Source organism: Ruditapes philippinarum, unplaced genomic scaffold, assembly GCF_026571515.1.
Source record: "Ruditapes philippinarum isolate M1 unplaced genomic scaffold, ASM2657151v2 ctg428_1_1_1_1, whole genome shotgun sequence".
NCBI classification, from domain to species: domain Eukaryota; kingdom Metazoa; phylum Mollusca; class Bivalvia; order Venerida; family Veneridae; genus Ruditapes; species Ruditapes philippinarum.
The window spans coordinates 227,110-243,035 of NW_026864380.1; the positions used below are offsets into that span (position 1 = coordinate 227,110).

Genomic DNA, 15,926 nt, shown 5'->3' on the forward strand with positions numbered 1-15,926 from the left:
GTTGTAAACCTGAGTGCGTCAAGTTGATGCAGTTACATTCTCAACGTCATGATACACAGCATTAAACGTATTGTGTACGTTTTATCGTTTACATTTCTACATGTCGCAAATTTGAAGTTATACATTTATAAAAACAGTTTGCAATTTATCTAAGTTGCATGTTAACAGCTTTCATTTTATCAAATCGAGATAATCAAAATGCTTAATACCAGTGCAGTATGTAACTCTCGGATCGACAATTAGATTTTTACTAATCTGTTTAGTAGAACCGAAGTATGCATTGTCAAGTTTCAAAGGCTGGATTTTTGGCAACGAATAGCCTCTATATTTCTAATGATGATCACAAACCGCTGTTTTCATACATAGTCTGTTCTGTAGTATTCTCTACAAATAAAAGAACATATTTTGACAAGGAATTATGAGTATGACAATAAAACATTTCGTTTATAAAATGCACGTATAATATTAGTAGCGAGACTTTTTCTGCACGCGGATACAGTGCACGTTTTTACACGGTACAGATTGTAGTTTATCACAAAAGTATAAAATTGAAATTATTGTTCACAAACCTGCTCAGTTTTGCCGTTAGTGGGATACATGCATATGATATTATAATATCATAAACATTTCTAAGTATTATATTTACATAGAAAGTTAGAAAACCTTCAATGGTTTATAAGATACATGTATTTGTTTGGTAAGAGATAAACGTATTGATAACTTGTACCTTCTCTAAACCGTAACACATCATACTTTGTTGTATCATGATTCTCATCTTGTCTATGCTGTAATGTTGTGTATACTTGCTGATTTCTGTAGATAAGAGAAAATAACCCTAGCTTATTTTTTTAATTCAGATCTGTATTTGTGTATATATAGCGATCTCAATAATGCAATTCAACATGTGTCTTTTAGTGTCATGATTTTATTTATAAATGGTTTTAATATGTTCTTTATATCAAATAAGTCAATGACGATTTTGTTTTCTTTCTCTCACGTTACACATAAACGAGTCATTTCATTAAAATCAAAAATAACATGTAACGTAATCTTACTATGTAGTAAGAATATATATTCCAACAAATAATTAATTAAAAGAACAAAATATAAAGCAAACCATTCATACAAATATAAAAAACAACAAAGAATACATACGGAATATTATGTTGTAGTAGCTTTCTGAGGCTTTGTATTTTTCTACGAGCAGCGGTGGAAAATTGATATCTCGCGAGACCGAAGGTCGAGCGAGATATCAATTTTCCAACGTTGCGAGTAGAAAAATACAAAGTCTCAGAAAGCTACTATAACATAATTTTCCTTTTATTATATACCTTTTCGTTTTATTCAGAAAATGAAATGTAGTTGTCAAGAAATAAATTCATGACTGACGGATGAATACGTAATTTTTGCAAACCGGCCACGCCTTTCATAATTTTGGTTCCCGTTTCAAAATGCAACGTTATACAAAGCTAAGATCGGAACCAACGTCAAAAATAGTCCGGCACTTCCATATATGGTACCGTATTTGTCACTAACATAATACGGAAATTTCTATCCGTTGAAGCGTATTTGCGCTTCAATATTTGCGTGTATTTTAGGGAGAAAATTTATAGGTATATAATAAAAACGTTTATTATATACCTATAAATTTTCTCCCTAAAATACCACGGTGAAACGGTACCATATATGGAAGCGACGGACTATTTTTGACGTTGGTTCCGATCTCAGCTTTGTATAACGTTGCATTTGGAAACGGGAACCAAAATTATTAAAGGCGTGGCCGGTTTTCAAGAATTACGTATTCATCCGTCACTCATGAATTTATTTCTTAACAACTACATTTCATTTTCTGAATAAAACGAAAAGGTATATAATAAAAGGAAAATTATGTTGTAGTAGCTTTTGAGACTATGTATTTTTCTACTCGCAACGTTGGAAAATTGATATCTCGCTCGACCTTCGGTCTCGCGAGATATAAATTTTCCGACGCTGCTCGTAGCAAAATACAAAGCCCCAGAAAGCTACTACAACATACTATTCCGTATTTATCAAAAAACCCAAAAAACAATGAAATTGCAAACTTAATGATATTATCAAATTTATGGTTAAACTGTATTTTACCTAATCTGGGGCTGTGTGTCCTCTGCATTGATCTTGTTTCCTGTTACACGTAAAATTCAAAATTATATTAATTTGCCTTTTTCGTTTATTATTTGTAAGTTTTTTTGCAATAAATTTAATCAAACATGAAAAAAATGTATACATAAAGTCATTCTTTGGGGAATCAGATTTAAAAGGGAATTTAAGTAGAAAGTAATTTGGGTTTTTTTTAAAAAATAAATAATTTTAAAATTTTTGGCGAATAAAGCCCGGGAAAAACTTTAATTTAAGGCGCTAAAAGAGTCTTTTGGGTTTTAAAAGTGGTACGATCCCAAAAATTTCCCGTATTGTATCAAAAATAAAGGGGGTTGTGGTTAAGGTCGTTTCCTTTAAAAACCCCTTTTCCCCCCACCGGCCCCGAAAATTTGGTTCTTTCATGTAGGGGAGCTTTTTTGGAAATCCGTGGTTTTATCCCGGTCCCCCTTTTGGCTGGGAAAAATGGGATGGAAAGGGGACCTGAGGTTTCCCCCCCAAAATAGAAAGTTCATAGACGTTTACTGTGTTGCTCGGGGGGGGTAAACCCCAATTTTTTAAAAATCAAACATCAAACAGACTACAAGATGTCTAGTGATCGCTTTATTTCCTGCTGCTGATTTTGACAGAACATTGTTACTAAGAGTACAATAGAGGTCTGATATGTATTTTTGGACTCTCCGAAAAAAAAAAAGAAAAAAGAAAGAGGCTAAATGGAGTATGATATGCACGGGTATACATGCGCATGCTCGAAAATGGCGGACGTATTTTTTCAAATGTTTGCGATAGTTAGAAAAATCGGTGATTAGAACATATATATGGATATATAAATGTTTCTACAATGAATTAATACATTACTGCATCTTAATTTAGTCTGTTTCATATATATAATTACGGACTTATATTGGTTTTCTAATGACAAGAAAAACGTAAAAAAGGACCCCAATATTTCTCCGTTGAACGATAACAAAAGAAACAAAGAGAAAGATGGCGGCAAAACACTCAACAAAACTTTCACGTCTCCTAATCTTCAACAAGCAGCTTCTCCAGCACAGGTTGGTCAATATGGTATCGGTCAGTCTTTTATGCTGCCGCCTCTGTATCATCCATCATCCCCTTTCGTAACAAATCAAACATCACCTATATTATCTCAGCCAAAATGTAAACAATTTAAATACGGACATTTTACAGGGGATTTATACAACGTTTGGGACAGTAATGGACGCTAAACTTGGCCAATTGAATAAAATTCAATCAACTGTCGAGAAAATAACGGAACGCTTAAAATGCCTTGATCAAAAGTTCAACGAGATTGAACGTAGTCACGCGCTTTTATAAGCGAACAGTATGATAGTGTAACGGCCACGTTCTATCGAAAATAAAGGCGATATTTCTCAATTACGTAGTGATGTCAAATTTCTGACTGCTGAGAATGAAAAAAATTAAGCTCGGCAAACGATTCCAAATGTAACGAAAATATTATTGATTTTGAAATGTCGCTCTATGCGAGATAATCTCCTGTTCTTCGGAGTTGCCGAGGGTACTACGTTCAATCCCGCTTCCTCTTGACGGTGTTCAATCAAAACCGTGACGGATTCTACGGGGTTCACTGAAACACTTCTTTACTAACCAAGACTTCTACAATCTCGACGTCTGATGATTTCCATGAACCTGCTGGACATGGTAGTATTTAGTGCACCAGCCTTGTTTTCTTCTGTCGTAAAAAGTGATCATGAAAATTTGTGTTGATAAGGTAATTCACTTTCTGTGACAAAATCCTGCGCATTAATGATCCTCGCTCTAAGATTAACATAATACGTGCACATAGAGTGGGGGAAATTTATATCAGGCAAAAACTAGGCCCATCGTTGCAAAATTTGATTCAGAATCAAAATCTTTGATTAAAGAGTCACTTAAACATGTTAAATTACAGCATACAGATTACAAATGTAGCAGATCAGTATCCCCGGAAGTGAAAGACCGCCGGAAGCAACTTATACCAGTGATGCATTGATGCTAGGAAACAGGAAAACGCGCGGTTCTTGGTCAGGGATAAACTTTATATTGATAATGAATTATATGGTTCTAAATAGGGGGACAGAGAAAAGTGTGACAATTTGAAAAATAAATTTCATGGAATGTGGGAGGATTAAATTCTGCGTAGATGATGAAGATTTTTTAGACTTGGTCCAAAATTTTGATATTCATTTGTCTTAGTGAAAACATGGCAAAAGAATGTTGAAGTTTTTTCTTTGAAAGATATGATTCTGTTTATGTTCCCAGACCTGAAAGTATTAAATCTAAACGCGGACACGGTGGAATTTGCCTACTAAAAGGGAGACACAGGCAAAATTTTCATTTCTTAGTTTTGAATTTTTCATTATTTATTCTGTAAATGTCCTCAAAATAAATACACTAAAACAATCAAAGGAAACAAAAATTGTGCTCCATGTAAAGAATAAAAATGGTGTTTTCCTAACTTGACCCGCGTGGTCAGGTTTGAAGCCCCTAAGATTTCAAAAATTAAAATTCACTGTGTCCTGGGAAAAAAGTTAAAGAAACTGTCCCAAATTTAAAAACTTGACTTTTTTTTCAAAACAAAACAATACCCCCCAACAACCCGTCATTTAATTCCGGTTTGTTCAAATCACAAAGACTTGTTTTTTTTAAAAATTCGGGGATTCTTTTGGCGTCTAAATTTTTTTCAACATAATAGTTTTTTTTTCCAAACTTCAAACCCAAAATATAAAAGAAAATTTTTACAAAATTCATTTTGGGAATTTTAAAAAAAATGTTTAATTTTTAAGTGATTTGAGTACAGAAGAAAAATTTTTAATTTTTTTCAATATTTTTGCCTGAAAATATTTTTTTTTTTAAAAACGAAATTTAATAAAGGGATTTCTATTTTTAGAATTTATAAACTGGGTTTTTTTATGGGTCAAACCGAAAAAAACATTTTTTGGTTTTTTAAATATGATTTTAAAAGTTTTTTTATGCCCCCGCAATTCGTGGGATTTTTTGTCACAAAGTAAAGGTTTTTTTTTAAACTTTAAACCTTTACCAAAAAATGAAAGGAAAAATGTCAGAATTGGCGACCCCTTAAAAGCTAAAATGTGGTGAAAAACCCGATATTATAGAATTGGACTGAAATTTTTTAAAATTTTAACTTTAAAAAAAATGAAAACGGGAATTGCAAAAAATGATATTCCCTTTTAATTTTTATGGATAAAAAGATTAATTGGGCCGGAAGAAGTTATTAAAAATTTTTAAGCACGGCAAAAATTTTGGGGAATGGCCGGGGGGCCCGGGTTTTAAAATTTTTCCTTTTTTCTCAATGGAAAAACTATTAAAACCCATTTGGAAAACAAAAAAAAATTTAAAACAATTTTACCCCTCAGGAAAACCCAAAACAAACCAATTTTAAAACAAATTGAAAAAAGCCAAAAAAAAAAAAAATAAAAGGGAAGAAAAAACCAAAAAAAAAATAAACCTTTTTTAAAAAAAAAAAAAAATTTGAAGTAAAGAAAAGAAAATTTTTAAGTAGAAAGTATAAATGAGTAAATTTTTCAAAAATTTTTCTTTTTTTGAAAAAAGAAAATATAGGGTTTTTAAATATTTTTTGTCTAAGGGCAAAAATAACCGGAATTTGAACCGGTCAGGGAAAGTTAAACGGTAGAGTTGAGGTTAAAAAAAAGATTGGGGGGGAAAACAAAGAAAACCCAAAGGGCAGGATTAAAATTAAAAATTTTCAAGGAAGGATTCATTTAAAGGAACCAAAAAACAAATACTTTTTTACCAAGCCCAAAAATTTTTTAAAAAAAAAAATTAAAACAAAAGCCCAAAAAAAGTTAAATTGTGGAATTTTAAAAATTTAAAAATTTTTTATGCAACGAATTTTTAAAAATATTAAAAATTAAAACCCCAAGTTAAATCAAGTTGAAAAACAGATTTTGTTTTTTTCCGGGGGGGGGTAAATTTTAAACCCAAAATTTAAAGATTTAAAAAATAAATTTTTAATCCCAAAGTTTTTTTTGAAATTTTGTACCGATTTGTAAAAATTTTTGGTTTTTATTTTTCCCCAATTTAAAAAATGTTATGTTTTGCCCAAAAAAAGGGAATTTAAAATTAATTTAAGAAATCTGAGTAATTTTTTAAAAACTTTTAACTTTTAAAATTTTAATGAAAAAAAAAGGGGGGGAAATAAAAAAAGGATTTAATTTATTTGAAAAAATAAAAAAACCAGGCGAAATTTTTTTTAATAACCCTAGTAAATTTTTGCGTAAAAAAAAGCTTAAGAAATTTTCAAATTTGGGAAAAGCCTTTTTTATTTAAAAGGAAACTTTTAAAAACTTTTAGCCCCCGCGTAAAAGACAGGAAAAATTTAAAGGAAAATTTGGGACTGTAAAAGGGCGAAGGGGAAATTTTGGGGCTTTTGGGGAAACAAAGGGGAAAAAATTTTTTTGGTTTTTTTTTTTAAAAAAGATTAAAGCAAACCCATTTACCTTTTAGAAAACCCTTTTTTCCTTTTTTGGAAAGTTTAAGTTTATTCCCAAAAAAAAGGACCAAAAACCTTCCCCAAAAAAAAATTTAAATTTTTGAATTTGGGGGTTTGTTTTAAAAATAAAAACGTATGGGATATTAAAAAAATAATAATTGGAAAAAGTTAAATTTTAAAACAAGATTAAAATTTTCAAATTTTCTTTTTTAATTTTCTTTCAAATGAAGACATGTTTTTCGGGCTTGATTTAAACTTTTTTTCGGCCTTCTTACCCTTTGGGTACAAACATTAAGCAAAAAAGAAAAAATTCCCGGGCAAAATTGAAAGAAATTTAATTGAAATTTTTTTAAACTGCATGTAAAATGAAACCCTAAAAAAGCAGCTAAAATTTTCAGATCATGTTATGTTGAAGAAAATAACCAGTTTTTAAAGAAATATGAATTGTTAAAAGGGATTACAAATTGATACACTAAATCAACCATTCGATAAAATACAAAAGTTTTACCTGTTTTGCATGTACGTCCTTTAAAGCCAGAGATACATCCTTCTGTGCAACTGCCGTCAATAATGTCACATCTACGGTTTAAACACGTTGTACTGCAGGTGTTTTCACAATTGTTACCGTAACTTCCATCTTTACAACCGTTGTCACAGTAACCACTTTGTCTGTTACATATAGTATCTTTGCAGTTTTCACTGCAATTAAAGTTACATTCTATTCCAAATGTACCCACCCTACATTCTTCATCGCAATATCCATCAGCTCTTTTGCAAGTGCCGCCAAGACAGTTTTCGTGACATTTTTCATTACAACTCCAACCGTAGACTCTCCTACTTGAGCAACCCTCTGAACAGTTCCCAGTGTCTTGCTCACACTTGCCATTTACACAATTATTAGAGCATGATTCATCACACTGATTTCCCCAGAAACGTTCACCCTCACAACCTAATAGACATGTCCCATCCGAAGAGTTACAAACTCTTATTGAAGGGTCAGCTGGTTTAATGCAGTGTGTGTTGCATACAGTCGGGCATGTTTCTCCCCAATGTGTGGCAGTACATCCATTTACACATTGACATGATTGGTTACATTGTTGAAGTAAGCAACCATCTTGACACTGCATTTTACAAGTTGGACCACAATAGCTCGGATATTTACATTCCAAACAATTTCCTTAAACAGTTAATATTAAAGATATATTTTATTCACCAAACACAAAACTAATAAATGCGTACTGTAGTGAGTAAATACAGGAATTAATATTTCGTTTCATGTCCCTGTTGGCCTGATTGTATTTTAGTACATGTTTTATAAGTTCAATATTAAACCATTCTTAATGAACAAAAACATTGATGAAAACTCTTCGAAATAAACAAGATTTATTGAAATTCATAATTATTTTGAAACTAAGAGCTATATCCCAAGTATGTAATGCCTTTGAGCAAAATTATTATCAAAATAGTTGTTACCGCTCCTGACCATTTAATAAGTAGATAATAAACAAAAGCAATCACAAAACAGAAAATATGGAAACCTGAAATGTCAAAATTGTAAATTTTGCATGCTAACTTTGATGGAGCAATTGTATATAAGATTTAAAGCTTAACCCTCTAGCAACGGCTTCAGCAGAACTCATCATTTTAACACGCTGTTTATTAACAAGTTTAGAAATATTCGCAGGTTTGTTCATACTACCGCGGTGATCGTGCAATCTTCAAAGTGGCACTTCCGAGCCATTTTATGTGACACATGGCCACAAAGTTAAAGAAGACATGAGCACTTAACGAGAAAAAACATTGGTCGAAACATAACAAAGAAGATATCATTAATTTATCTAACAGTGTGCAAAAACTGAAGTTTTTTTAGCTTTGTTTTTATAAATCATTGTACACCAGTTCATTTCCTATGAAGTTTAGCAATGATATATATACATGTATATAACTGTCGCAGACATTCCGAATGAAACATTTTTCTTTGCTAATATTCAAACGAACATATATCGTGATATCGTTGAACAAAATATTTATAAAAATTAGCAACATATAGGCTTCAGATTAATATTACAACAGCGGTACATTTATACCGACAACACTCTTACAATTCCATATAATTTACCGGTATCCCTGTGACACACATCTTTGCATGTGGAACTGCAGCGTTCCCCACACATGAAACCATAACGGCCTGTTTTACAACCATGATTGCAATAACCATCCTCTTGCCTACAGGTCGACTCAGCACTACCAGGTTCAACCAAACACCAGTAGTTACATTGCAAACATTTTCCAGACGACAAATAGTTGTTCATGCTACATCGCTCGCATTCAATTCCGCTGCAAAAAATGATATAATCGTTTGTTTGTTATTTTTTTATTTTGGTTATTTTTTCCTTACTCATCTATATAACATACTGGTTTAACAAGTGTAAGTCGTCGGTTACAAATTATAGCAACATATCTATTCAATTGCAGTTTTGCCTAATCAATCAAGGAAGTATAAAATATATGTATGATAGTATTCTATATTTATGACTTAATAATTCATTTGTATCAAATTAACTTTATCAATATCCTAATTCTCGAATTAAATGTTAATTGAAAAGAAGGTTACTATGTAATTCATAAAAAATAGCAAACTCCATGATTAAAAATAAAAACAATCGGAGACTGGCTAACTTTGGGCAAGAATTATGGAACAGAATTAATGCATTTATTCTATCTTGCTTGATGACATTGGAACTTGCATTATGCTTAATTCCATCTTGCTTGATGACATTGGAACTAATGCCATTATGCTTAATTTTCCATTCTTGCTTGATGACCATTGGAACTCTTGCATTATGCTTGATCCATCTTGCCTTGATGGACATTGGAACTTTGCATTTTATGTCTTTAATTCCATGCTTGCTACATGACATTAGAACCCTTTGCATTATGATTGATTCCATTTGCTTTATGATATTAAAAACGTTGCATTATTTCTGGGATTTCCGATTTTCATTATTTCATTCAAACAATTTCGTAGTGACCAATTCTTTTCATTGAGTGATATTCTATTTTTAAACTGGAACAAGCCATTTGGAATACTAAAAGGGTTAACGTTCTTACACCTTTATGTATAAGCTACCTTTCTTCATGCTCTATACAAACCCATTTACGGTTGTATTTAGTTTTTTTGTATTTACCTTTATGTAGAAGTCATTTAAAAATTTGACGTATTTTTAGTTCCCCTGATGGTTTTTTGTTAAAAATGTGAACCCTTATAATTGATTTAAATAGCACGCCCTTTTGGGTTTGAATAACTATTCAGCTTTCGTTTATTCCATTATTCAGTTGTTATGCTATAATAAAAGCTGGGTGTTCTGAGGCTTTGTGGATTATGTTTGTTTCTTTCTTACATTATATGATAACAAATTTAAACAATGGTCTAGCGTTTTGTGAACTTGTTAAGGGGCGAGAACTCTTGTTATCGATTATATCCAACGGCATTTTTTCCCCATGTTTTCGCCTTATCTCGGAATTTTCCGTTACTGTATATTATTACGGAATACCGTTTAGGGCCCCCAAATGGGGATATACGTTCTTTTTTCAAAATACAGAGGGCGACAATGCTATAAAATTAGGGTCCCCAAGCGCTTAATAAAAATAAATTGCAGAGTGGAAAGAATATAAAAACAAAAATTATTAAAAGAATTTATGGAATATTAATTTAGGCATGTATATGTAACAGTCTAATAGAAAAAAATATGCTCGTTTAAACAGTTATTCAAATGGGGCAGTTAACGGTAAGTGGGCATGGAGGTTTCAACACGGGCCTTTGGGCTACTTAAAGGGCTGCACCTAACCCCCCACCCCCCCCCAAAGATACGTTTTTATGAGCTGGGATGGAATATTAATACGTGTTAAATTTCATGCCAATAGTGGTCATTGTGTATACCTTTATCAAAACATTAATCTGTTTCTTCCAGTTGTTAAAAGCACCCGCCTAGGGTGATTTGCGAAAGGTCTTTTATCCGCCTAATATTGGGGACATTGAAAAGCAACCTTATTAATTGCGCCTTTTTTAAATGCCTCAGTCACTAATAGTGGCGAATAGGTATTTAACAATTAAAATATACATTTTAAAAGGAAAGAAAGGAAGTTGTTAATTTTGTGGACAATGTGTATAATCAATTACAAATGTTGGGCAAATCGTGTCGGTCTGATATATGGATATCAGACCATCCCGCACACACCACCCACAATTCACATACAGATAAACTAAGTAAATTAAAGATATACTATGCACATCTTTCAGTAATAAAATTTTTATCACAAGAAATTTATTGAAATCTATAATAAATGCTTACTAAAATGCTGTTTATTTTAAAATTAAAAACACATTACCCATAATGTAAGGAATCTGCTTTCCTTATTACGGGTCCAAGTAAAAGTTGTGCCTGTCCTTCTTTTAAAAGAAAATTCCATATTTTTGTAATAACACTATACATGAATATTCATTACTGCAACCCCAAATTACGTTTGTAAAGATTTTAAGCACAATGGTTTGTGTGAAGCCAAATTTATAATTGTACCTTTTACATTTTATTTTACTCCAAAAAAAAAATTAATGATTTTGTTAGCTGTACTTAAAGTCGCTGCCACGAGTTACTAAGATGACATTTCCCGGTGTGTCTTGTGTTTTTATTTATCTTCTTTAGTCTGTATTAGCCCTTTGTTGGGACAAATTGTTGCTATGATAGAATTGGTCATTTTGTACGTAACAAACGGCCATTGTTAACATTGTTTATACCATAACTTGAGAGGGACTTTAGTCTGGTTTTATTTTTTGGAAGGGACATTGCCCTTGGACAAGTAGAATATCTTAAGGTGTTTGAGGTCCAAGGTCGATAAACATACAGGCAAGCACCGCATGGCGACACTTCATGCAAATCCTTGTCTTGATGAATGATTTGAAAGAATAAGCCGCTAGTTTTATATAACCTAAAAAGATCAGTAAGATGCACCCTAATTTAATTTTTAGGCAATTTGGTCAAAAGGGTCCAAGGGCTTAATCTTTTGACCCACAAATTGGACGCCTTACTACAAACCAATAGGTTTTTAGATGAATTGTTTGTTTCTTGCGTTGAAACTGGTACGATGTATTCCACACAAATGTTTTAAGGATTAAATGTCTTGTTGCCCTCTGAGTTGCAAACTTTTTACGGATTCCAACAACTCCATGGTTTTAAGAACTGTGTGTCTGGGCTTGTATGTGTTCTTCCACACAACCTATGGTTTTTATAAGAGGAAAAATTCTGTCAAATGATACAGGATATAATGGTATTTCACAAGAGAAGTTGATATGTTTTTTTGTAATATATTTGCATGTTTTACTCTCTCTCTGGTTTTAAGAGTGATGACACCATTGATTTTGAGGTCACTTGTTCAAGGTCAAGGCACAGGGGTCTTTGATTAAAAGAAGCTGTTTCCGTGCGATATAAGTAATTAATATTCTCTTTTGTGGACCCAGTCTTCATAATTTTGCATTTTTAAATTTTTTTTTTTTTTTTCTTTGTTGTTTTTTTTCCATTATTTTTTGGAGGGATGGGGAAACTCCTCTCATATTCTTCTCTTGGTGTCTGATGTGCCAAAGAGAGAGTCCTCGCTCTCAAAACAGATAGGGCTTTTGGGATCTTTAAAAAGATTGTCCGAGCCAACTGCGTTAGCACAATCCTTCGAGACCCACTAAGATTCGTGTTTTCTATGTCATAAAGGTTGGACCCTATAGTGGCCGACGAGTCAATCTATAGATCATAAACTTGCTGTTCCCACGCAAACCCATTATGAAACGTTAACATTCCTGGTGGCCCCTTTTTTAAAAACTTTAGTAATCGTGGCCACTGACTAAGTTATCATCGTCCCACGCTTAATTTACCTCGTGGCCACGATTTAGTAATCTGGCCACAACATAGTAATCTCGTTCCCCCACGACTTAAAAACTATCTTCTGGCCACGACTTAGTTAACCCTGGCCACGGACACAGTATCTTCGTATGCGCACGATATTAAAAAAAACACACCACATGTCACCTTCGTGCTGCCACCTTTAAGTTTGATAAAATTTTCAATTTCACCTTTATCAACAGACGCTAAAAAGAAAGTGTTAACAATTTGTATAAGAGGTGAGTTGCCACTTGCTAGGATGAGTTTATTAGAGACATATATAACTTTTTTTCCACATGCTTGGCGGAACTTTTCAAAAAACACGCACTTTTCGTCGCTGTCGCATCGTGTTCTCTTGTTTTTTAGATAAATTTTACATGTCAGTTCCCCCAACTAACACTGTTCTGTAATTACGCCCCTACATTAAAGTGGACGTAACTTTGTTTACTCCACGTAGCCAAAAAATACGGGATCCATCCGGGATAATAAATAACGGGGGATGTACCGACAAAAGCCGACACCTGCTGTCATTAATATGAACACAAATTATGCAACTCGCCATTATGCTTACTTGCCAATCTGCTTAGTGCATCGTACTGTCACATGCGACTATAATATCGCTAATCGTTGTCATCTTCGTTGTCGATGCGCAGTGATCATGTATTGCATTGATATTTGTAATCAGTGAATATATTGAAGCATATGAATGCTAAGACACATCAAAATCAGCCAATTATTGATCAAAATGAATAGTTTAATTTGACATAATGCCGACAATATAAGTGGCAGATTTATAGCAAATTAAAGATACAACTACCATGTTACATATAGTTATAAAGAATGTTATCTTAAACAACAAACATAATACGTTGTCCTTAAAAAAAGATGCAATTAAACATATAGCATATTAAAATATGTGAGTTTGATGGTTAGGTAGGGAACACACAATGTTGCAATTACATGAAAGTGCATTCAGTAATCATAAGGCATGATTGAATTCAGCAAAACGCAGGTTTTCATTGTCGTAAAGAAGTATAGAAGCGAGCATAATGTAAGTTCCGATATCATAAAGCAAGATGGAATAAATGCATTAATTCTGTTCCATAAAGAATAGGTTATCAATTATTGTTTCCAATGTGGTTTTAATAATATATTTTGATGATTATATGAAATCAATTTATCAACTTGAATTATAAACTAAAGTAATGGTACATTCATTTTTTTGTCAAGAGTGCAAAACTACTGACACGAAACAATAATTCGGTTTCCCTCATAGCTGTGTATAAAGATGTACATGTTTAAAAACACTGATTTAAAACTTAATTCTTGAAAATGCATACGGCATTTCTTAATGAAAACAAATAAATAGAGGCAAGTATTTGAAAATATATACTAATAACATAAAGATACAGTCGGTGCAATGATGTCATATAAGTGACTGGATCGTAGCGTATCATTTATTCAATATAAAATGTATTTAAATGAAATTCAATATCATAAAATGATATGTAATTTTTGAAATGAGAAATTATGACACTAAAATCAATCCCTTTTTTTTCTATAACAAAAGTATACTAACTTGTTATCATTTTTTTCGACGCATCGTTCACAGTTTACGTCTATGTCAGAACATCTTTGTGTGCAGTTTGAACCATAAAATCCATCTTTGCAGCCATGTAAACATGCCCCAGATATATGGTTACATGTCTCCGTTGTGCTATTTGCACCTTGTTCACAAAAATTGCTGCACGTAACATTTTCTGCTCCTGTGGCGACTAAAAGTGTATTGTAAACAAGATATTAGATATTTTAATGGGACGCCCATAGTCGAGTGGTTAAGTTCGTTGACTTCAAACCACTTGCCCCTCACCTCGAATCCCGACAGGGACTTTTGGATTATCTCATTGGAATAACTTATCCAGTTAGCTTACGGAACGTTGGAAATAATGCACGGAAGGGCACCTGAGGTGTTCCTCCATCAGTAAAGCTGGAAAGTTGCCATATAACCTATACTGTGTTGGTGCGACGTAAAATCCAACAAAAAAGATATTTGAATGTTAACCGATCGTACTTTCAATTCAAATCGGTTTATAATTGCCTGAATCTATTGTCATAAAGTAAAGTTTGTAATGTAAAGTATTTCAAAGAGTAAAGTCACTTTTATGATAAACAATTAATTAACTATTATTTATGATAAATAATTACACCTGGTCAAATTGACCTGTAAGTCACAATATATATTTATACATTAATAATAATTCACATGGCATTATAATTATATATAATTTTCATCATCAACATTGTTGCAGAAATAGTCATGAATGAAAAAAAAGAGTACAAATTCGTAATAACTGACAAATTTCGAGGCTGTGTTCATAAGGATTACACAACGAATTTCTTCTTTTTAGATAATCTTTAGCATGAAATATAGCCACTTTCAATGGGAAGTTGATGACATTGTATTTCATTTTGTTATTATCGTTCATGCTTGATAATTGTACAATGAACATGTATATTTTGATATTATTATAAAATAAACATTGTATTAAGAAGTGCATTTCGTCTTCTGGTAATTGATTAAAATTATGATTACAAACGACAATGGTAATTAAGTTGATTCGCAATATTTTCACTGTTTTCCAGTCATTAGCGATACTATGTAAAAAGACGTTTACATTATTCTAAAAATACCAAAATGAATATTATATCTAAATTTGATCACGAAATAAATAAGACATTTATAAACTATAAAACAAACCTAATAGTAAATTATATACATTAATATTATGTGTCTACTTACTTCTTAAAAGCATAACTGATAATCCTAGTATCTCAATCATTGTTTTGTGTATCAACTTTCTAAGTAGTATATTATTACTCTCGTGTTGGTGAATAGTAAATACAGTATAACAATGCCTTCAATGAAGAGTAGCACAAAGGTTATCAGTAAAAACTTATGACTAAAACAGGAAGTTAAAAAAAACTTGTTATGAGGGTAAATACACAATTGCAACTATTAATAAATTAAATCTCTTGCACAAAGTTGATAATTCTTTGTTTGGTCATGAAGTTTGATGGATATTTTTATAACGAATAACATATTAAACATTCTTTTTCTGAATACTGCGTCATTAACAAATAATTACGCAAAATATTTATGTTCCCTTTTAATGTTTGCTTTTTTTCTATATTAAAATGTTTTGTTCGGCGAGTAATTTATTATTGCGAATTGTTTTCTCGTTTAGGTCAGACACATACATGTACTATAACTCGGGTGTAACATTAAACATATCATGAAAACCGCTGTATGAACACATCTGCCGATGATTTAAATTAAATATTTCCCCATGTTTCGAGAATGAATTCTGCTG

The 15,926-nt window shown here is 32.1% G+C and overlaps 1 protein-coding gene across 1 annotated transcript; it reads right to left on the reverse strand.

The window, feature by feature from the left end:
• Positions 1–340: 340 nt before the first annotated feature.
• Positions 341–15,494, reverse strand: LOC132725389 (multiple epidermal growth factor-like domains protein 10). The gene is made up of 7 exons (XM_060710490.1): positions 15,356–15,494; positions 14,135–14,330; positions 8,748–8,965; positions 7,137–7,805; positions 2,122–2,161; positions 728–813; positions 341–384 (listed from the first exon to the last, which is right to left on the reverse strand). The coding sequence occupies exons 1-7, from the start codon at positions 15,393–15,395 to the stop codon at positions 341–343; spliced, it is 1,293 nt and encodes a 430-aa protein (XP_060566473.1). The 5' UTR covers positions 15,396–15,494.
• Positions 15,495–15,926: the final 432 nt, after the last annotated feature.